At 44.9% G+C, this 23,146-nt stretch overlaps 1 protein-coding gene across 2 annotated transcripts in view; it reads right to left on the reverse strand.

Annotated features, from left to right (window-relative positions):
- Positions 1-23,146, reverse strand: part of Sash1 (SAM and SH3 domain containing 1) — a 167,082-nt gene that overhangs the window by 17,390 nt on the left and 126,546 nt on the right. The window contains exons 1-6 of one of the 2 annotated variants that reach the window (XM_028764362.1): positions 19,833-19,859; positions 14,829-14,961; positions 9,101-9,447; positions 4,052-4,126; positions 2,492-2,635; positions 466-601 (exon numbers count right to left, since the gene is read on the reverse strand). In XM_028764362.1, the coding sequence (XP_028620195.1) occupies positions 466-601; positions 2,492-2,635; positions 4,052-4,126; positions 9,101-9,447; positions 14,829-14,961; positions 19,833-19,844 (847 nt within the window). In that variant the 5' untranslated portion in view covers positions 19,845-19,859. Of the gene's footprint in view, positions 1-465; positions 602-2,491; positions 2,636-4,051; positions 4,127-9,100; positions 9,448-14,828; positions 14,962-19,832; positions 19,860-23,146 lie in introns of those variants that run through there. The other variant, XM_028764361.1, reaches the window with a different exon arrangement.

Below are 23,146 nucleotides of genomic sequence, written 5' to 3' on the forward strand. Positions count from 1 at the left end.
CCTTGGGACCCTGAGATTCACCAGGGGAGGATGCTGCAGGGTGCCGCCCTGGCGTGAAGTCTTTGCCTGAGAGAACTTAAAGTTCTGAATTTACACTTTACGTCTTCTTCCTCGTTGTTTGGTCAACACCAGGTGTCTTTGGTCCTGGGGCAGCTTAGTCATATTTGCTTTCAGGGTCATTTAGGATTCCTCTCCCTTGCCCAGACCCCTTTATTCTGTTAATCATCTTCATGTACTTTGACCTTTGCCTTAGTCTCTAGATCCTTCCTCGGAGATAAATTTTCTATCTTCACCAATCAAAATTAAGCGTTCCTCTTTTGCACTATGGTTGAAGAAATATATAATAGCCCATTAAGGCCAAGGTTCGGGCTTCACTCATTTTTAATTTTCGGTAACTTGAGGCTCAAATGAACGTCTGACCGTGAAGCCAAAGAGATGGCATGAAACACTAGGAACCATACTTACTCATGGAGCTCTGGCCACTCAGAGAACTCCGAAGGCTTTCTACAGAGCCGCCAGCTTTGAGCTTAGGTTTGTCTATTTGTTCAGAGTCAGGCTTCACTGAGGCGGGGGAGCTAGGCATTCCATCGAGCCCCGAGTCCTGAAACAATATCAGTAGAATTGAGTTTTCTAAGCAGAAATGTGGTGCTCTACAATAGTTGGTGAGCTGGTCCTCAGCTTTACCAGTCAAACTGACTGGTAAATGGTTGATCTTACATAAAACATTCTCCCTTTAAGCCTAAATCTCTGTTTACATCCAAATATACAGCCCTTAGTAATTGCTTTTCAAATTCAAACAGGTGTTTTTCAATTTTACCATATATTAAAACAGCTAAAGGCTAAGGGACGTAGTATACTCAATGGCCCAGGAACAAGTTCAGCCTACTCTTAATATAATATTTAGAAATATAATCAGAGGGCAGTTTATTAACTCCATGGAGAAAACATTTACACTAAGAAAAAAAATCATATTTCTTAGAAACAACTGACCAGAGTGTTTCTATTTATATAAATTGTCGAGTGACTGGAAGAGGAACGATGCTGGTGTTTAGTCACCAGGGGGCAGCAGCTGAGCAGAAATGCCTGCTGTCCCAGCTGGTTTTATTGGCGAACCAGAGCAACAGCATTCCTTATATATTTCAAGCAGGCTCTCGGATTGAGCATGTCAGAGGAGGAGGTTTTCAAACCAAAGGTCAAAACTATCTCAAAGTTTAGACCTCCAGGATTCCTTCTTTCCACATGTGCAATTAACGCAGAAACTGGAGATGTTTCTAGTGATGAAGGTTGTTTTCTATAGAACCAGGGGTGAGATATCAGCTTCATGATATTCTACTGATGACATATAATCCCAGTAAGTAAGACAGCCTTCTTTCACCCCACATAAGCCTGCATGACTAATGCAATCTATTAGCCAGAAAGGATTGTGTAAAATCGCTCTTCAGACCTGCTACATGTGTAGAACAAGATATCTTACATCTGAAAAGACAGCTGACGAATACCACTTTACAAAAAAGGATTTGCTAATTTTTATTTTTGGTGTATGAGTGTTTGCCTACATGTACGTATGTGTGCCTAGTGCCTGTACAGACTAGAAGAAGGCACTGGATTCCCTGGAACTGGAGTTACACACTGCTGTGAGCCACCATGTGGACGCTGGGAATCACACCTGAGTCCTTTCGGAGAGCAGCCAGTGCTCTCAACCACTGAGCAAGCTCTCTAAATCTGAAGGATTCTTTTTGAGGAAGCACCTAGTGATAGGACTTAATAACAAGGGTATTTTAGAAAAGTATCCTCCCGTCCCCCCTTGTGCTTAAATATATATTCACAAGCTTTATTCTATAGAGCTACACTGCTTGCCACACTAAGAACCTTCCTTGTAAAAATGTGGCCCTGTCTTCTGTTCTCTGAAATGGAGGGCCTGCTGTGAGGGTTCATCTTGTCAATCTGATAGGCTTTAGAACCACCATGGAAATGAGCCTGCGGGTGTGCTGGTGATGGGTTTCCTAGAGCTCCTAGTTGTGGTGGAAAGGCCCACCCTACATGTGGATGATCTCATTGCATGGGCTGGCGTCCTGGGCTACATACAAAGAAGAGAGGAAGCTGAGCGGCAGCATACATCTCTGGGTCTCCTACCTGCCTGTGGGTACAGGGTGACCAGCTGACTCAAGCCACAACTTGCCTGCCATGATGTAACGTATCTTGAAGCTCTGAGCTTCCTTCCTTCAGTTGCCTTTGTCCTATATTTTGATGCAGAGACTAGAAAAGTCACTGATACACAGGGCCTGTGTTTTACATTCCCAGCACCGAGAACACTATCTGGAAAGCCCTAACTGCTTAATGAATGTTTCTCAAACTGCCTGCTTTTTCTACACAAATACAGCCTGGTCTAGCAGCCAGTTAATGCCAAAGAACACACATCCATAACACCATTCAATAACCTAGGCGGACCATCCTCAACAAGAATGTGGGTCTCTGCAAGATGGTCACATACCTGCTCTGAGACCGGGCTGCTATATTTTTTAGACATCCTCTTCCTCATGGTCTCTTTCACTGATTTCACTTTTTTCCCCAGAGAGATTCGGGAGGCAGAAGGGGATTTGATTACTTCTTTGTATACGAAATCTCCCTCTTTACCCTGTAAAATGGAGCATAAACGCCATTAGTCCTAGGAGATAAGGCTACAAACCAGTTCCATTACTCAAACCATTAATGTGCTAGACCTCAGAAAAATATTAGCATTCCCCAGGAGCGTCACATAAATAAGAGCAGAGGCTTTATTTATCTTTGCGATTAGGAATTAAAATCTACCAAGAAGTATTTTGTTTGCCTGTTTATACTGGGGCTTGAGGCACTTTTTCTTGTATTTAATCTTAGTACATGCTTTTCCAATTATGCTTTCCCCCCACCATATAAAAACACTTGAGGGGCTGCCTTTCATCAGTGAAGAACAATGTAGAGGATGCAATATTCAGGTAACCTCAACAGTTGAGGAGAATGGAGGCGTCCATATTGACTCATCCCCAGGGCAGAAGGCGGGCATGAGGGCACCTTAAGCTCAGTATGGCCAGCTCCTAAGAGTGTAACTTGTTTCTCTGAACTAGCTAGACTGTGGCCACCTCTCATTCTATTTTGCATTAAGAAAAAAAAAACCTTCCAAAGACAGGATGGGTGGGTGAGAGGGGAACTTCTGTGTTTTTAAAAACTGACAAATATAAAATTACTGGCTTATGAATCAATAAAATGTGATACCCAAAATAAAACAGCTTAAATCTTGCAGGAAATTCCGTAACACTTCATATCTCACAGATGTGTATTTTGGCTGACATGAGATTATAACCACCATAAAGCACAAACTCTTCATTTTATGGTTTCGAGGCAGAATATTTAAGGGACAAGCAAAACCATGTAAAGCTTACCTATTTCTTGGGGGCCTGAATTTTAAGGAACTTTAAACACTGCCATAGTGTCCTGGCCCTTAACCATGACCCATAAGCATGTCTGAGGAGACATTAACCTTGGTAATGAAGGCCCTAGTTTGCTTTGACACCATGAAAACTGGGCAGCTCACATGAGAACACCTACACTTAACTGCAGACTTTGGTGGTCCAGGGACTGAACCTATAATAACTATAACTGATCCTATACTAACTGCTCAGTGATGCCCACATCACAGGTTTGCCTCAGATCATACCCTTCGTGGACAACTGAGGCTAGGGAGAAGGGCAAGCTCATAGTGAAAGCTTTATAAAAGGCACGTAAGGCCAGAGGAGCCAAAGCTGTGTGTGCTGCTTACAGAATACTGGAAAAAAAAGCGAGAAAGAACTAAAGCTGCTCTGAGGAGAGGGCAGGTACGGGCGGTCATCAGCCATTCCATGGGGATAGCAGGCTGTCGTCAAGATTGGGAGCAACGAAGTCTCGTTGCAAATATAGTTTGGAACCACTGAGCAAAGCCGGAATCAACTATCCAAGATACTAAAGGGGAGGGAGGCACCCGTTGGCACCTAGGTCACTGCAGTTCTGTATCCACTGCTTTTCCCTGTGGCCGACTTACCATGGGGTCAGAATTATTACTGCCGACATGCAGAGAACGATTTGTCAGGTCGAATCCACCAAAACTACAAGTTCTCTGTGGAACGAGGGGGAGGGCAGAAATAATCCAGTTATGCTCACGTAGCAGACACAGACACCCCAACCCATGTCCCCAGTACAAAGCACCTCTGAGTCACACATACATGTACAGGATGGAAATAGGGCATGAGGCATGAGGAGGAGAAACATGAGACCTTTCTTATTTGGTGTTCACACAGGTCGCTAGGGGTCTACAAGTCCTGTAACATCCAAAACCAGGGACTCTAAGAATATAAATAAATTAACCTCCACAGATGTCATGCAGGAAGGTCCCCTCACCTCTCCATGGTCTAGGGAGTCCTGTGCTCTGCCATGGACAGCAGACCTTTCTGAATTATTTTTGTCTTGTTTAGTTTTAAAACACCAGGGTATGTGGTGGTGATTATGTCTACAGGTACCTAGTCAGGCCAGTGGGGGCTGGAGGTGGGGTCCTCACAACTTTGCCATCTAACTACTCCTCTTGATTACTTATAACCCCCCTTCTCACAGTGGAGGACATCACATTTACAGGGTAGAGGTGGTGGAGGGGGACAGATTGTCCCTGACCACATACTGCACTTTCAGCAGGAAAAAAAAAAATGCTGTCGGAAAAACGGATGAAAAGCTAATCGTACTTTTAAGTTGGTTTCAAAATTTGTGAAACTACTTATATTTCTATGATTTTCTGCTTCTGGAACGTGTGTCTGATTTCTCTAGTTTTTCTAGCAATTAAAAGGAAAAATCATCCGACGCTCGTGCTGGTTGGTCTTCTTTCTCTGAGGCACTGTTAAGTTGTTGTAACATTGTAAACGCAGTTGGTAAGAAAACACAAATGGTGGATTTGGGCTCTGACGCTTTGCGTGACTTTCTGCTCAGAGACCGTAATGACAGCCACAAAACGGGAGAGATGAACAGAAAAGCAGAATACTTTCTTATGCACTGCTTCTTCTAACCAGATATACTTTAGACATACATTAATGTACTGTATCAAGAAAGTAGACACAGTCTAGGAGGAAAATGAGTAGGCTTTTAACCCTGCACATAGATCCAACTTCTGGTTCTGCTACTTACTTGCTGTGTGACCACAGCTCAAGTATTAAAATTCTCTGACTTAGGGTTCTCCATTGAGATACGATTTTACATCGCATATTTGACCATAGTACAGGGTCACCCATAAAGCAGACACCCTGGATATTCGTTTATTCTCTGATGTCTCATTCTGGTTCTGCTGAGAGGCTGGAAGCTCCTCTGGATTCGTAGGCTTAGTCAAGACTATAAACGTGCAAACGAGGGGCTGGAACTCTGTTTTGGGTTCATGGGAGGAGCAGAAAAGGGATCTGGAGCCACCCACCTCTCGGGAATACCGTTGCTTTCAATAATCCTACTTATTCCCTTTCCAGTGGAAGTTAGCTCACTTTATATTAAATATCGGCAGCTAGTAGTCTTGCTTTCTTCACAGTCAACTAGCTTGGGTCCAGTCCATAAAATGAGAAAGATTTCCCTATAGAAAACCAATATAGCTCACCTAACTGGGAAAAGATATTATGGCCACCCCTCAAGGCAAATTTTCAACATTAACATTCCCTCAGAGCTTACGGTGCCAAATTCTTTTTCTCAGTTTTGCAAAGGCAGGGACTTTACTCTAGTTCCTTTCCTGTGACTCAGGGCTTCACAGACACAGGGTGGCGCCCAGATGTCTGATCACTGTATGGCTTTTGCACGTCCATGCGTTAAATGACAACATCTCCTGTAACACTGGGGCCCAGCATGCTTTCCTCTGATGCGCATGAAATAACGCACAAGGAATTTATGTGGAAAGGATGACTGCAATAAATTAGAAGCCTGTTTAGGTTCTCATGTGCCTGCTGTATGCATTTATGCCCTACAGTAAAGGGCTTGAAGAATGGACCAGTTTTCAGAATCAGCAGCTAGAATCTCTCCAAGTTGTATGCTAAGATCTGAGGCAGGTTCCTTCCCGTCAGTGGGGAGCTAACACGCATGGAGCACTAAGCGGAGGAAGTTCTCACCTCTCCTGAGAGCACCAGTTCTTAAAAGAGCACACTCCTTCAGGAGGAAAAACGGATTTTAAAAAGAACAATGAAAAAAAAAATCTTTGAGTTCCAGTGATCTACATCAGCGAAGCTCAAGCAAACAGTATTTTTTTGTTTTTGTTTTTTGCTCATTCATCACTTGTACAGATAATTATAAAAATGTTCTCTGACTGATGCTTGGGGTGAGGAAGAGTGAGCCAATGGGATGAACATGCATCAAGTAGGTGTTTAGAGTGGACTGAATTTAAAAGGGACAAGATTCCGAAATGTCATGCAAATCTGTGTTCCGAAACAAACCAAAAAAGAAAAAAAAAAAGACTTGAATGAATCAAAATTAAAAGCAAGACACGTGACCGTTTCCAGTGAATTTAAGCGTTATCATTTCCCTGAGGTTTGGTCAAGCAAGTATGGCATCTCTGAAGGACAAAAATGATCAAGGTTGAAGATTAAAGCAAACTGCACTTTGGGGTAAAGTGAAGGAAGACAAAGGGAACAGAAAGGGGTATTAAAGGGAGAGACGAAAAGAAATAAGAGGATGCAGCCCAGTGGCAGAGCACTTGCTTAGCATGCATGAGGCTGTGGGTTCAAGCCCAGTATAAAATAAGACAGCCAATCAAAAATGCCCATCGATTTCTACTCTTAAGACACTGACTTTAGCCTATTTTGTCCAAGTAATGAGGAAATTATTTTTCTAATATTTCTAATTATTTTTCTAAATATTTTCTAATTATACAACTGTACTCACAAGAGCGGCTATGCACAGATTTCTAGTTTGGCCCTGAACACATTATTTAGTGGGCGTTCAACTGCCCGGTACTGTCTTCAGCTCTTAGCATATTAAAAGTCCCCGGCTAGCCGGGCGGTGGTGGCGCACGCCTTTAATCCCAGCACTCGGGAGGCAGAGGCAGGCGGATTTCTGAGTTCGAGGCCAGCCTGGTCTACAGAGTGAGTTCCAGGACAGCCCGGGCTATACAGAGAAACCCTGTCTCGAAAAAAAAAAAGTCCCCGGCTCACAGTGCCATCGTTAGTGAGCGGTGCTAATGTCTGGAGGCCAGCTGGCAGATGAACCTGGCTCAACCCTGACACCAAACCCAGTGTTTCACAAAAGATATGGGGGTCAGAGCACACAGTAGAGACTGAATGAATGGGTGACGAAGAAAATTCTAATATTAAAACAAAACACAACAAACCAGAAAAATCAAAACACTGTTGCCAGGATACAGAAAGAGACAGAAGTAAAGTTTTCTCAACAGACCAGTAGCATTAAAAAAAAAAAACAACTGTGCTGCAAGGCTCATAAGGATGAGAAAAGGCAGAAAGTAAAATCTAGGACGGAAGTCAACACACATGGGAATTATTGTCAAAACTCCAAAGCGAGGAAAGCCCCACAGATCCTCTGAGAACCAGGGGAAGTCACTTGAAGGATGGTGGTGGCCAACCCGTCTTCGTTTTCACAAAAGCAGAACTTGGTTGCATGAATTTAAATTACAGTTATACAGTTCTGGACAAGAACATCCTATTCATCAGCTCGAAGGAACCCTGGGAAAAGCGACCGTGGAAGCCCATTCTTCTCCACAGGTTCTTTCAGATCGTTCAAAGGGGCTCTGGGCCAGCGGCCCTGGGAGGATTAAGCAAGGTGCCAGAGCACAGCAATGCTAGCTCCGCCTCACTCTGTCCCCTTTTACATGGGCCATTGTGCAAACTCCAAGTTAGGTGGCAATCCAGAGGGAATATCTATACTTTCAAGTTCAAACTAAGTCACTCTCTGAAAGAAAGGAAAAGCTAAACCAGGCTTCCCTGATCCCCCAATATGAAAACTGAAAAACGAAAATTTATGAAACAAGCAATCATAGAGGTAAGCCCTTTACTACATGCCAAGTCCTCTATTTTATAAAAGTAAAAATATTGAATTCGTTTAATTAAAATAAAAAGGCTTTAAGTGATTCCCCCCTCCCTCAGCCCCGCCTCTCTTAGATGTAAGAACTTTCTGGCTAGCCCTACTATTAAAGAAATGTACTTGAGGATCTGATGGCAGACTGTCCATCAGTTCCTTCCTATTGTTTTTATTCATGGTAAAAGCAGGCATCTCTTCCAGGGTTTACCGTCCTTCTGATTCTAACCAGCTTCTTTGGGGTCAAGTGACAAGATTGCTGGGTATGAAGACAGCCACTCCTAGAAGTTAGCCAAAGCCCACCCCCGCACCCTGGAAGATCAACTTCAAGGCTTAGTTTCGGTTAAGAATATCAAACAGCTTCAGTTGGCCAGAGGGCAGAAGGAAATAAGAAAAAGGCACCGCTATAGAAAGAAGTGTGAGAGATCGGAGGGTGACAGAGGAATGGACCCCGAAGTGGTGAGTTAGTTGAAGGAAGGCAGCTTTTCGAGAAGAGAGGCCATAACGCTTGACTACACATCACGGAAATGACAAGGCCTTCCTCATGACCATCCTGGCGACTCACAGACTTCTGGTGGATTCTCAAGAGAACCCTTTTAGTACAGCGGTCCACCGTGGCAGCCCACTTCCTCTTTGCCTCCTCATCCTCCTCCAGCAAGCACCGCCTCAGGTCCTGCTTCTCGGCCTTGCTCAGCGTCCTGTCCGAGGCAGGACGCACGAGCTGGGTCAGGTTCAGGTGGCTGTAGAGGCTCCGCTCCACCACGTAGGTGATATTGAACTCGCTGACAGAGGTGCGCCCTCGGCCCCTCCTGCCAGGGAAGCCGCAGCCACCGCCCCCCTTGGGCTTTGGCCGGGGCAGCAGGTCACAGGTGGTGCCATTTACTCCTTTTCTGGAGGGACGCTGGCAGAGAAAAGTTCTGGAACAGGAGTAATTAGCATCCGTTTTCTTCAAGCGGATTTGCTTACGGATACTCTGAACCTCCTCCAGGGACACCAGAAAGTGGTGCCTGCGCCGATGGTTGTCATAGAAGAAAACACCATCGGTACTTACCCCGTGACTCAAAGACCCAAGACCTTTCTTCATTTCCCCCTCTGTGAGGGAGCGGGACACTTTCTGGGCCTTCTCTTCTTCTGGATAGGAGAAGAATGTCCCCATCTTCTTAGGGGGCTTAATCAGGCCCCGACTCTCTCCTTTGCTGAAGGTTTTGACCAACTTCCGGCCAGCTCCCCAGGTATCCAGGCTGCTGGATGATGGAGATGGGGTGAGAGAGTCTGCATCATCCTCTGGAGGCTTCTCGGGAGAGCCATCATAGAAAAATGGCTTTTTGTGCACTCCAGAGTACAGTGCAGATCTTTCATCTTGGACTGGGGAATTCTCAAACACGTGTTCCTCTCCACCTGGAAGGGAACCAACACGAGGTCTCCTGTGAGTGAGTGTCCCAAATACCTTTGTCTATGTCTGTAAAACATGCCATCTCACATGGTCACTGGTAATGCTCTCCCTGCCTGCCCTACAATCTTCTTCATAAAAATGACTCACATGTCAATGCACATGCAACAAAGGTAATCAAACTACATTGTATTGCTTCAAAAAAGCCCAACATTACACATGTGTGAGGTGCCAGGCCTGGTGGCACCAGTCTGTAATCCCAGCTACTGGAAAGACAGAGGATGAATGGCAAGTTCAAGATCAACCCGGCCAACTTAATGAGATTCAAAATAAAGGCTTGCTGGTGTTAACTGTTCATGGCTATAAGCCCAGCCATGGTAGAGGCGGAGATCAGGAGTCCAGTGTCATCCCCTGCTAAGTACAGTCAAGGCCAGCCTAAGGTACATGAGACTCTGACGCTAAAAACCACACCACACCACACCACACCACACCACACCACACCACACCACAGCACACCACACATGGGGATGTAGCTCAAAGGTGGGGAAGATTTATCCAGCTGTTAGCATGTGTGAGGCTTCATATGCAAACCTAGTACTACACAACCAGAGCTGGGAATCTTGTGGTATCTTTCCTTTTCCTTCAAAACAAGTTTATAAGCCAACGTTTCCCTTGACCTATTAAAAAATGCCGTTTGCAAAACTCAAGGCCCGTCATTACGCTACACGCTGGCACTGCAGGACAACTGCCACTGTGGTTTATAAGTGTGCTACTCAGAGCTAGGAACAGCCTTCCTCATCCTGAAAGGCCCTCCTTTCTGTCAGCTCCAGTGGCATTTAGAGTTGGAGTCTGATGAATGTCATGTGGCAGAACAATTATTTTTTTTTTATTGGTACATATGCCATTTAAGTGATTAAATCTCCAAGAGAGTTTGGGTGGGGAAAACACCATAAAGGGTTATACTTGCAAAAGTGATTGACAAACAAAGTCTCCAGTTGACTGGCCAAATACTAAAAGCCAGGGAACTGAGTGACTGCAGCCAGATAATCCCATCCACCCAGCCCCGGAGGAAACAGCAAGGGCATTTAAGGGCCTGACACGCAGGCAGCTCACTCAGTGTTCCACATGGGCTCAGGCTTCCGGGCCGTGAAGCTCTCTCTCTGGGGCCAGGTACAGAGCCAAGACCTCTGGAGCCCAGTGGAAAGGCCTGGCTGTGCTGGCAGGAGAGCCAAGTTCTTTTCTGCATGTGTTATGTGAACAGATGTGAGGGAGGAATTAGGTCAAGCTGTGGGTGTAGAGCCCAACTGGCTGCATCCCTTAATTATAAGGAAACATTGAAGCCTTGCAGATTTCCACCAGCTGAACAGGGGCGAAGGGAAAAACAAAGCTCCCTGGGACAGAAGGACAGCACTGTACATACTAGCTGGGACAAAGGTAGCAATGGATGGCTAAGTGTCAGGGAGAAAGGAAGAGGGGAAGTGATAAAAACGGCCCCCGTTTCTAGAAGATTCTAAAAATGGCTACCTTTGCTAATTGATGGCTATTAGTTATGGAAGAATTGTGGCATGAAATCCTACTTAAGACCAACTCCACATTCATGTGCAGAAATGAATGGCAGGAAAGGAAGGGAGAGTGAAGAAGGAGAAATCAACATCACACCTAGTGCCAAGTGCACCAAAGAACTGTCTGGGGATCTTTTGCGACAGTTTAAAACAAGGGCCAGGACAGGATTTAGCCAGACCAGAGACAGTACACAAATGAGAGAGTTGCTTCCTGCTTTCTCTTCCAGGTCCCTAACAGCATAGACACCAATGGCACTTATAGTTTCTCAAGTAAATATAGTAACTTCTAAAGCTTGTTCCCTGCCTCCAGAAAGAAGCAATTGGGTAAGACTGGAGACCCAGCCTGATGCCAGAGATATCCCAGCAATGAATGAATGCGGTTACATGAATCCCGCCAGGTGGAACAGATTCATGAAAAGTCTAAGCAACACAGTCCCAAAAGGCTCCATGGAGGCCTGGTGGGCTTTGTCCACTTCTTTAAGTAGCTGTCACTCATCAGTGGTCTGAACATCTTCTGGAGTGTTTTGGGAGCAGCTGTCAGGCACTAGCTGGGATACACATGTTCCTGCATGTGCAGCCTTACCCTGGAAAGGAGCTTTGAGCGGAATAGGGAAATGGCTCCGAAGAGGCTGTGTCAGCCTTTGTGAGCTGGCCCCGTGCAGCGTGAGCTTCCCTGTCCATGTCTGAGAGGCAGCCCAGAAGCCCAGCCCCAACCTGGGCTCCCTCAACACAGTATTCTTCTCCTGCCCTCTTCAGATCAAAAGGAACAGCTTCGCTCTGCAGGTGTGGTGAGTCAGGGGAGCCCCCAAGCCCACTCGCATACACTATGAAACCTGCTTTACAAGGGCCTTTATACCAATGCTGAGCTCAGAAAACCCAGGGAGAGGTGAGGATATGGGAGCACTTCATGCAAGGATACAGCTTTACACAAGTTCTGGTCTTCAGCCCTAGCTCCAGGCTTCTGGGCGTCTGGTTCATACTCCGAGACTTCTCTGTCACAACACCTACTCATCTTTAGCTAACACCCCAGTACGGTTATAGTGGGTGTTAAGTTAATAAAAAAAGACAGTGAAGCTTCTGCTTATGCTAAAAGGTACCACATAGAAGCTCATGGCTCTGTATTGGCTTAGAAGTGTTGGTGCACTGTGGGGACAGTCAACCCACAGAGGCGGGCAGATGACAGGCACAAACAATATCCATGCTTAATACTATCTAGGGCTGCCACGTCAGGATATACCTGGAAAGTCAAGGCAGGAGGAAGACCAGGTAAGGAATTCTAAAGCCATTAGTTCTCCTGAGTGGTAGGATATCCAGAGGGGGAAGGACACCCTGAGGAAGTCTGGCTGGCCAGCTGAGTGACCTTGAGGAAATTCCCTTGCTTCTTTATCTCGGTCTCCTTCCAGGTGAAATGAGTAAGCGCCTGCCTCTTCAGGGTATTCTAGAGATGGCATATTAAAAGGGAACATCAATTCTCAAGTGTGGGAGAGAAATGTGTAGTATGCAGAATGCACCTCGATAAAGGGTTATTATTTGCCTTACAAGTGGCATAGGCGTGCAGGCAATCAGTGACTTGATCAAATCTCTGTAAGCCCAAGGGCACTGGGGAAGAGAAGCATCTTACAACCCAAGAAGGGTGTCCCACCTCCCAATTCTTCCTCCAGTCAGAGCCTGGTCACATGGGGGCTGGAGGCAGACACTCTGAACTACACACACTCATACACACTAGCACACACACTCATGGATGCACAAACACGCACACACACATGCACACAGACATACTCATGGATGCACGCACATACATGTGCACACACAGACACTCACATGCACACATGTGAACGAGATAGTAAATGACCTCCTCCAGCCTCCCAGGTCATCATACACTAACGTAAGCCTTGAAACTTGAGTTCAAGCCCATCTGTGAGGCCCAGTCCACACTCAGATGGATTCATTTAGAAGTAAATCAGTCAATCGATCTAAGGTGACTGCTTTTGACCTTCAATTGCCTCTTTTGGTGTTTCGCCATTCCTGGACCTTCCCCCTGCCCCAACATAGTTTGAATTGTTACACTCTGCAAATTTGGATGTATCAAGATGTACAATATTGGAATAATACAATATTATTCCAGCATAAAAGCTGCCACAGGATAAGTCCCGCCGGCTTAGTACTGAGTGTGACACTCATTTAATGTTACTGGTGGACAAGCCCATTGCTCTGATTGTCACAGCTGACACTTGATTTTAGTTTGCTTCCCAACACACACTCAGAGTTGGGCGCTGGCGATTCTGCGTGGTTCTCTGCAAAATTACAATCTCCCTCTCCATGTTCACATTTCTGTAAGATTTCCCACTGTGTGAGGAAAGCTCCCGATATTCTGGACAGTAGAAACGATGGCCAGCAGACAGGTATTAAAACATCCAATAGAAACCGACATTACAGTCAACTGTAAACCGAATTTCTAGACCAAGGGACACTCAATGTAACTCCCAAATTAAAGGTAGGTCCCCGTTTATGAAGTTACCCATCAGGCTTATTGCTCTAGTCAGCCCCTTTTTTCTTCCCATCCCCCATTCTTTTACAGCTTACCAGCATCTTCAGTTTTCTCCTAAAGAATTAAATCACTGTATAGCAACAAACCGAATTAGAAAGCATCAATAATAACAAGAAACCCTTACCTTTAAAAATAAAAGGAAATGTGGTTTCCTGCATACAACTTGGTTTTGTTTACAAAGATCAAAAAGGCCTTGATAATAATAATTCTAAAAACCCATGTGTTAAAATTTTTGAAATTCCTTATAACACAGACATGATATTTTTTTAACAAGTAGTGCTTCTCTTATTAAAGCTGTCCAGTATTTTTCCAGTTTTCTCACTATTATTTTATAAACAAGAAAATCTCACAGCTGGGTGGGGTTGAGTCGGAGTGTCAATCTTACCACTGGATGGGGTCGAGATGGATTGTTACTATGTAGCATGGTGGGTGGGGTTGAGACGGATTGTCACTATGTAGCACATTGTACTCCCTCTCAGGCTCAGGATTACTGGGATTATAAACCTTGTAGGGGTCTGCCACTATACTCCAGAATTTTAAGCTTTTATTTGATCTTTTTTTTGGGGGGGGGAGTAGATTTTTATATTGTTTACACATATTATAAATAAAAATGAGTAAGGTCACAAATTAAACCATCATAATTATAATTTAAAGGTTACTATTCATTCTAATAATCTCCAGTTAATGTTTGAGATGACTGCTTCACCCTACCAGTCAGCTCTTAAAGAGCCCCTTAGAACCGAAGGTCCTTAAAGCCCCTTTTGAATAGAGAATTGAGATTGTTTACACTAGGAGCCAAGCAGCCCTGAGGCTTTGAAGGGATATTAAGTGCCTTGACTGTCAGGTAGCTTTGCAAGATGGATGCGCTGTGTATCAGATTTGCACCAGAAACACTGCATCTCAGACATCATCAGTCCTCTTTGGAAGAGAGGTCTATGCTGAGAACTTAGAGCCTTTATGTATAGCAGCACAAGCTCAGAATTAAAGCAGCGGCCCACCTTCAGACTTCATCCTCAGATCCTAGCCATTCCCATCTCTGTCACATTTGAATTACTAAGTGCCCAAAATACTTGACACCAGGATCCTTCATTCCATAACGCTCTGAGCATCGCCCGCTGGCACACAGACAACTGTCAGCCTCGGCCAGAACTCAATTCGTTTCCTACTTGAAAATCATATTCTGTTTCAACTGAGTATCTGACCCCACGTGATTTCTTTCTGAAGAACCAGGGCAAGGTTTGCCCCCCACCCCCCATTTTTTTTTCTTTTTTCTTTTTACCTTCTGTGCTGGGCTTTTTCATTTCTTCCACCCTAATTAGTTTCTTTCTGACTCTTCGAGTGGAGTTTACCAGCTTGTGTAACCTCTTAAACTTCACCGACTCCTCGGTCTCATCATCCGACTGTTCTCTTGACTGGCAAAGAAACAGAACAGTTAATCAGTTAATTGCTCCAGAGCAGTGCCCTCCCAGCTGGCATAGCTGGCCTCTCACCCAAGGCCAAACATCCACAGCTCCACTGACAAACTTGGGACATCAACGTGGGACATCAGCAAATTTACACACCAGATTTATAAAAGCCACACATACCCTGGGATGGTCTAACATAGCCGATCAATCCCAGGGACAAAGTACACATCTTTGGCTTTGACTACCACAGCGGGTGTCCGCCCCATCATCCCACTCCGTGTGTCCGGCAGAGCTTTCTCCCCAAGCTGCCCCTTTAATTCCAGTTCCACTGCTGCGGTTTGGGCCAGCCTCTCCTCTGTCTGGCCCACTGGGACTTGCTGTTGAACGTGGTCATCAACCACTTCTCCAAACCAAAACTTTGTTGACTTTTTCCAGCATCCCCTCCCCCCACTAAAAAAAAAAAGAAAAAAAATCAAAACCAGCAGGCAATGAAAACAAAACCCAAAAAACCTTCTTTCCTATTTGTTGGAACTGCCTGCCACATCACGGCTATCCCTCACATCCCCCAGCTCCTTCTGAGGGCTCACGAGGCAAGGTTGAGGACAGCCCTGCATTCCTCCAAAGAGACAAGGGAAAAAGCTGACCTTTACAGCCATACAGTACGGTCCATATTCCCCAGCAACCCATTCCAGTTTGCAGTTATTCAAATGTGCTCCAGCCCAGCTGTTTTCCCTCAAGTATCAAACATTACAGAAGGGGTGGGGGGAATCTCTCTCCATAGCAGTGACCCAGGCTAAAAACAATCCTTTCCTTGTGAACAGAACGAGGGCTTCGTTTCCAAGTCCAGTCCAACATTCAGTATGCAGCTTCCTCTGCTCTATCTGTTCAAACTGTGAAAGTGCAAAGGAAGTTTCCCACCGCAGCAGCGCATTGCATGCTGGGTGCTTGGACCTTCGGGGAGCACCCCAGCCTCGGCATACCGGGTCCAGCTAATCCTGCACATCCTGACAACAGTATCCCCTCTTGTCCTCGGTGCAATTCGCAGGGAGGGAGATGATTCAACCACCCCCTCCCCAACAAAATAAAACCAGACAGCATCTCGATTTTGAGACCAATGAGGGCACTTTCCCCCAAGAAAACCCATCCCTAATCTCAATTTTATAGGCAAATAAGAGAAAAACACAAAAGGCGAGGGGCTGAAACCATATGGATGACTTAGAAATGGTGCATGCTGGGAGTGCACAGATGCTTTTTCCACTGCAAGACAGTACTCTCTTCTGGATAAACTGGGTCCATTTCCCTTGGAGATCACAGCATAGAACCACTGTACTTCCTTCCTGTGTGCAAACAATTTACTCACTGATGATTAATTAGTGTAAACCCCTCAGCAAATCATCAGATTGGACTAGTCCTTGGCATTCCTGTCTGTGAAGTAAATCAGTATCTATGTCCAGCTTCTCTAAAATTTCTAGGAAAATACTGCTTGCAGATTCACAATTAAAGGTGCCTACTACTGTTCAAATGGAGAGATGGCTCAGTGGTTAAGAGCACTGGCTGCTCTTCCAGAGGACCCAGGTTCAATCCCCAGCTACCATATGGAGTTGATGACTGTGTGTAAGTCCAGTTCCAGGGTCTCTGGCATCCTTACACGCACATATAAGCAGATGAAACACCAATGCACATAAAATAAAATTCTAAAAAATGTTTAAAATGTTGTGTACTGTCTATTCGACAAACTAGAAGCAAAATGAGAACCATCTCCTCCCCCTAATCTCAGTAAGGGAAACAGGCAGTTATGTTGAGCAGTTAGTGTTAGTGCACTTAGCTTAAGGTGCAAGGTTAAAAAAAAAAGTTAGTTTAGCTGTTCCAAATACAAAATAATACCATCTGGTTTAAATTTTATTTTTACTTTGTTGAATTGCTGACGTGTAAGAAAATAAAATGGTCAGAGCAGCCAAGCAGAGGCATGAGAACTTGGCTACCCTCATTCTGGGTCATGAACACCTGAGTAAGTCACCATGCATTGAATTCATGCAAATGTTTCAAGATATTGGGTCTTCCTATTGTAGTTCAGGTATCAGCGATTCAGACAGAACTAACCTTACACAACACAAGGTCTCTGTGTATCACCTCTACCCCCCTGAAAAAAACCCAGGCTAAGTATCTAACCTTGCCATTATAAGGTGCAGAGTTCCAGAATTAAGTCAAAGTTGAAATAAGCATCAATTGGATGTACTTAGATAGGAAGTTAGATTATGAGATCAAAACCAGACATGTCAGTACGCTCCATAGCTAGTTAGATGGTAGTGGCTGCTGGTGACTTACATATTGGGGAAGGGGTGCAGACAAGAGCATACAAAGAATAGAAGAGAGAATAAGTAACAAAAGATTCTTCTACAGAGACACAGAACAGGCACAGATAGAAAAGGTGCATTTTCGTGCACTTCCCAGGAAGGAATGAAAGTGGTCACATCAGGTCATGAGACTGAAAGCCAACTTCCGTTCCCTCACAGAACCTTCCTTTCCTCTGCCTGGATTCCTTAACTAGTTTCATGTGCTCTACCTACTTTGTGAGGAACAGGAGCTCTTGAGAACTTTACATTGCTGGCACTTGTACTTCTCTAACTCAGTAGAGGTTCTGGGAGAGTCAACCACTGACAAACCTCAAGCCATTGCAACTAAGGACTTCCTCTGTGGTATCACGACTTGGACCCTAGGCAGGCTGATGCAGCAAGCCATTGAAGAAATGTCTGCTTGTGTGGCTTATCTTTTTAATTAGAAGAGCCCTCTGTAGTCAGCCTGGGAGGTATTTGAGTTCAACAGTGAGTCTTTGAGACACTTTTTATGGATGGGTAGGGTCAACTTCTGGATTCCTTTTGAGTCCCAGGAAAAAGACTTGTGGACATATTTGCCTTTAAGAAATTCTCTCCAGCTGTTTTAATATAAAGACACAAATGACTGCATTTCTTCTAAACTGAGTAATAAATTCTTCACTGTGTATTTCTCTCACAAATAACTGTGTTACTTTCTAAATGCTGAATTAGCATAGCATATGTATGTATATATAGTGTGTATATTATATCTATATGTCACATCTTTTATTCAAATTGACTATCACAAAAGGGAGTTTGAGAATATTTTAAATTAAGAATCATTAAAGATATATGTATATAATTTTAAAATGTAAATTTTTTGAGATAGCACTGATAAACAGAAAATAAATATTATAAGTATTTTAAAAAAAACCTTCCTACCTAAAGGGAGTTTGTAGAATATAAAGGATTTCTACTTTGTATATAAATCATTCTAAGAAAGAGGCTCATAACCAACAGAGATTCACATAAAACAAAACAAAAACATAAAAGCATATGCTCACACATATTCAAACATTTTTCCATCTTGGTACCCCTGCACCTCTAAGTTAGAGTTTCTTTCATCTTACTGGAGTAAACTTCAGCTTGATCATCCTACAAACAAGAAAGCGAATTCATCGGCATTATCTGGTCCCTATCCCATGCCATCCGGAGAGAAAAGGGTGACCCCCCACCAAAAGACGTGCAAAATGCCACTGCAGTACTATAAACAGAAACATTTCACTTCTAAGCTTTCTGCTGCAGATTTTTTTTTCCACCAGAAAACCCATATGGCTCAAGTTTTAATTACTTTGGCTAATGCTATATGTAGTAATTCTGTGGTGAATGCCTAAGTGTTTCATTTCTGGTTTCCATAGCAACATTACATCAGCTTGCAGACAGCTGGCTCCACAGTTTTAAACCATAACAAATTGACCAAGCCAAGGCACAAAACTATAGCTGCTTTAAAGAGATGGCAAGCCCTTCGGCTGCTAGGCACTGACTGAGGAGTCTATGGGGCCATTTGGCATGGACAGGAGGGTGGAGCCTCCTTTCTTCCCAGCTTCTCTTGGAACAAGTGCATCCTTTGACACATCTGTGATGTTCTAATGGGGAAAGCCATGGAGCCAGCGTGGAGAACTTTTTATAACACAACTACACGCAATGTGATCGGGAAAAGGGAACAAAATTAATCACATCTGTAAATAAGAGTTGTGTGCTGGCGTACACTGCTTATCCTAAGCCTGTCATTGCTGCCTGAAACAGATCCCTCACCGGCCCTTATACCAAACAGTTCTATGATGTGCCAGAATAAATGGTAGTCCATATTTGCAAGGAACAATCAGATCCTTGGGGTAACCACATGAAACCAACATGAGCACAGGGTTACAGTTTGCCTCCCTGGCTCCAAATCTGAGACACACAGTCACAGTCAACAAACAGAACAACCAGGCTCAGTCACCTTAACCAACCCACCCATCCACCCAGTGAGACAACATCATACAATATTTAAGCATTTCTGAGAAGTATTTTTCAATTGCAAATATATTTGCTTGAGAAAAAAATATCACATAACAGTTTTGTTTGAACTCAGTCCATAAGAAGACACACACACCTCAACTTCTACGTCCACACTGTCATTGCATTAATTGTAAAACTTATGAGAAGAAAGCCAGCCGACTGTAGATTTATTTAAAACAATGCCAAATGTCTTCTGGATTTAAGTCCCTTGCACAGAGTCAGCACAACTCACCGAGTAGCTCCGGCTCGCACTTGCTAATTCTTTCATACTCTCAAAATAATATTTAGTATTCTCCAAAGTTACATGCAAAGGCTGGGTGAACGAGCTGGGTGCGAACGCTCAGGGGTAGATGGCAGGGAAGCAGTAGGAGATGGACAGATCTAGAAAAATTTAAAAAGCCAAGAAAGTTGCTTCCTAGGCAGAAGCCAGCAGAAAGCCTTCTTCTTGGAGCAACAGAAAAGTTTTCCTTTCACACACACACACAAAAAAATTCATCAACTTACCGGCTTCGGCATTTAGCAGGCGTAAGGGGTAGTTTTTGCAACGATGCAATAGGTACCCCTTCCCCTTCCCCACGCAGAGCAAACCCCACTCTCGATCCGTCAGCCCTGAAATATCCACGTCGGACCAGGCACTCCTACGAGCATGTTCTCTGCAGTTACATGATCGGGCAGGCTCTCCCAGTCACAGCCCAACATGTGAGGAAGAGCACCGGGACACTGACTGGATTCAATTAGCCTCTCTCTGCCTGCTGCCCGATTCCCCAGTCGCTTGCTAACTGTATAACTTGTAAGAAAGGCATAAGTCATCAGCTCTAAGCAAATCTATTCACCACAAGGAAAAAAGGGAGTGTTGTGCATGGCCAACAATCCCTGTTTTCACTGAGGAAGGCTCCCTGACCTCCTGCTGGCCTCCAGTTCCTTAATTACTGTCTATGGAATTCCAGAGAAAGAAAGAAAGAACGCGAGAATCTGAGCGAATCCAGGACAGAGGGCTAAACCCTTCCGAGTGACTGAACTCTAAAACAGATCGCTTCTGCAGATGGGCTTCCAAACGTTCCCTGAAGGGAGTGGTCAGGATTGAAAGTGGACACCTTTCCAGGGCTATTTTTGAAATTACTATCGTGAAGTTTGCGATTCTGGTTTTCTCCCTGACTTATTATCACTTTCTCTCTCCCTCTCCCCCCTTTTCCCCTTTCTGTTTTAACAGCCAGAGTAAATGTAGGCGATTTCCCCTTTCCCGAGGCTTCTAAAACTGTCTTCCCAAATTATTTCAACAGTGATTTCAGGGCAGCTGAGTTCTCGGGCATTCTAGAACAGTGAGCCTGAGTACTATGTCCCAAGATGATTGTTTCATTTTCTTTGGGGGGGGGTCCCTGGGGAGCACCAGGCACATGCTGTTACTTAAACAGAACATCGTCTAAACAAGACAGAGCTGAAAAACTGAAGAAAGAAGTCTCCATGACATGTGGTGTGACTCCCTTCCGTGGCTAGCTTCACTCAGTGAAGTCATTTATCCCCACTGTCTGGCTTGCCCTATCCCTATTCACGGCGAGCTGTTTCTTCCATCCTGTGGCTCTTCCTCATCCATCTCTTCATAGGTGAACACACAACACAGATAAAACGCTGGGCAGCCCAGAGCGCACTAATGAGTGCCAACCACTGTCTCCTTAAAATAGCAGACAGTCTTTTGGGCAGAGGTCTAGGGCTTACTTAAATGGGCAGGGGGCGGGATTTGAGGCGAGAAGCTCACATGGGGAAAGTCATGCTTTTTCCAGAGTCTCCAGCTTAGTAAGCAAACTGACAGCCCATCTCCCTCATTTGCTGAGTCCCTCACCTGTTCCTTTTCTCTCCCTTCCTTTCCCTTCCTTTAGCTAGAAATGCATCAAACTTCATGCCTCTCTGCCTCAAGTCTGCTGCCCCAGAAGCCTCTCTTCTACTTTTAATGAACCTTCCTACTTTTCCTGGCCACAAGGATTCACCATAGCTTCCCCTGTACAGTCCCACTCCCGAGATCACAAACCAATTCTCCCACAGTCTGTGGCTTCACCGCTCGCCACTGGCATTTCAGGGCCACACATGACACAAATGGTGGCAGGTGAGTTTTGGATGAAGTACTACCAGCTCTGGCATTCAGCAAACACCACAATGAAATGGGTTCAGGAATGACCCCTTTCTCAAACAGGAAAGACAAGGCAGGACCCTGTGGATCTGTCCCTACCCTACTCTCTACCTCGGCAAGGGTTTTTGCCTCTAGTATCAGAACAAGCTGATTTTCATTTCAAAGTAAGTCTTAGCAGACCTCAGCTGATCATCTTAGCTGATGATGGTCCTAGGCTTCCTAAATGTCACTTTGGTTTGATGACATTTATCTTACAGTGCTGATTGCTCCTGGAGTTCAGCAGTGTCTGTTACTTATGTGTCTTCTATTGGGTACTGACTGGAGTTCAGGCAGAATCCCATTTTATTTTTATAAATGGCTTTTTTGCATGTGATGGACACAGCCTGGCCAAGAAGACCCGTAAAGCTACAAGCATAATGACATGCGGGCTTCGGTGGCACTGGATGCTCAGATGCAGAGAAGCTTGGGTGAGCTTTTCAGGACTCTGAAATTCAGCAGGCATGGGTTCATATCTCCTTCCTCCACTGGGAAGAGTAGGTAAGCCTTAGGCATGAGCGTTACTGTCTCTCATTTCTATAACAGGCAGTGGGATCTAGGAAGGCACGACAATGAAGCCCAGTGCCTGGCAGAGTGGAGAGCCACAGAAGCTTGGGTTGATAGGGACAATGTGAAGAGGGTGGAGGAAAGACACATCTCTTGGCTCCCCTCCTCCACACCAACCCACCCATGGCCAACTCCTCAGGGTCATCTGCAAGGATGAGCAAGAAAACTGAGTTTATCCATCCCTTCATGTGTCTCTGCCCCCACCTCTCAGAGGACAAGCCTGACATTTAGAGAGCTAACGTGGGACACAACATGGATCTGCCTTTAAGAAAACAGGAAACTCTGTGGGGACAAAGGCCTGACCTGGATGCACTGAGCCTGCTCACAGTAAGCCATTCCCAGAGTGTCAGCCTAGCACAAGCCTCGTCAACAGGAGTGAAGATGTTCAGACTCCTCGGCTGCACAGCTCCCAGTCTTCACCATACATCAGAGCAAACTCTCAAACAACAGACTGGGATGCAGCAACCTAAGGAAATTCTTGGTTCTGGACAAACACCTCCTACAGTCTTGCTCTCTTAACAGCAGACTTGAACCTAGCTGAGCACAGCAGTTGTGCAAATGGACTCAAATTCACATTTGGAATATCCGAACTGGATGCTAAGGAGCTAGCTGCTAGGTCTTGAGACAGGGACGAAGCCTTGCGGTGGGACATGGAACCATGTGGTCACATCCCTTCGCTTCCTTACAGTTTGAATGTGCCCCACTCCACTGTTCAGATACTCTTTGGAAAGGGCCTCCCAGAGGATCTGCCTCTTGTCCTCTACCTCTGCACAGCAACTCAAATGCCCCACGCTCTTGAGTACGCACAGATCAATGTATTTTTCAGTTCCTCATCTAACAACAGCTCTGACCACTGATCCAGGGGGGCCTTCCAGTCTCCCCTCTCACTGCCTTAGCTTATGTGGCTGCACAGCAACCTGGACAAACTTTATCTAGAGCAGCAGCTGTCAAACCGTGGGTTGTGACCCCCACAGCGGTCACATATCAGGTCTCCTGAATACCAGATACTTACAATTCACAACAGTAGCTAGCTAGATTACAGTTTTGAAGTAGCAATGCAATCATTTTATGGCTGGGGGAGGGGTCACTACAA

The sequence above is a fragment of the Grammomys surdaster genome, unplaced genomic scaffold, assembly GCF_004785775.1.
Source record: "Grammomys surdaster isolate TR1022 unplaced genomic scaffold, NIH_TR_1.0 143, whole genome shotgun sequence".
NCBI lineage: Eukaryota > Metazoa > Chordata > Mammalia > Rodentia > Muridae > Grammomys > Grammomys surdaster.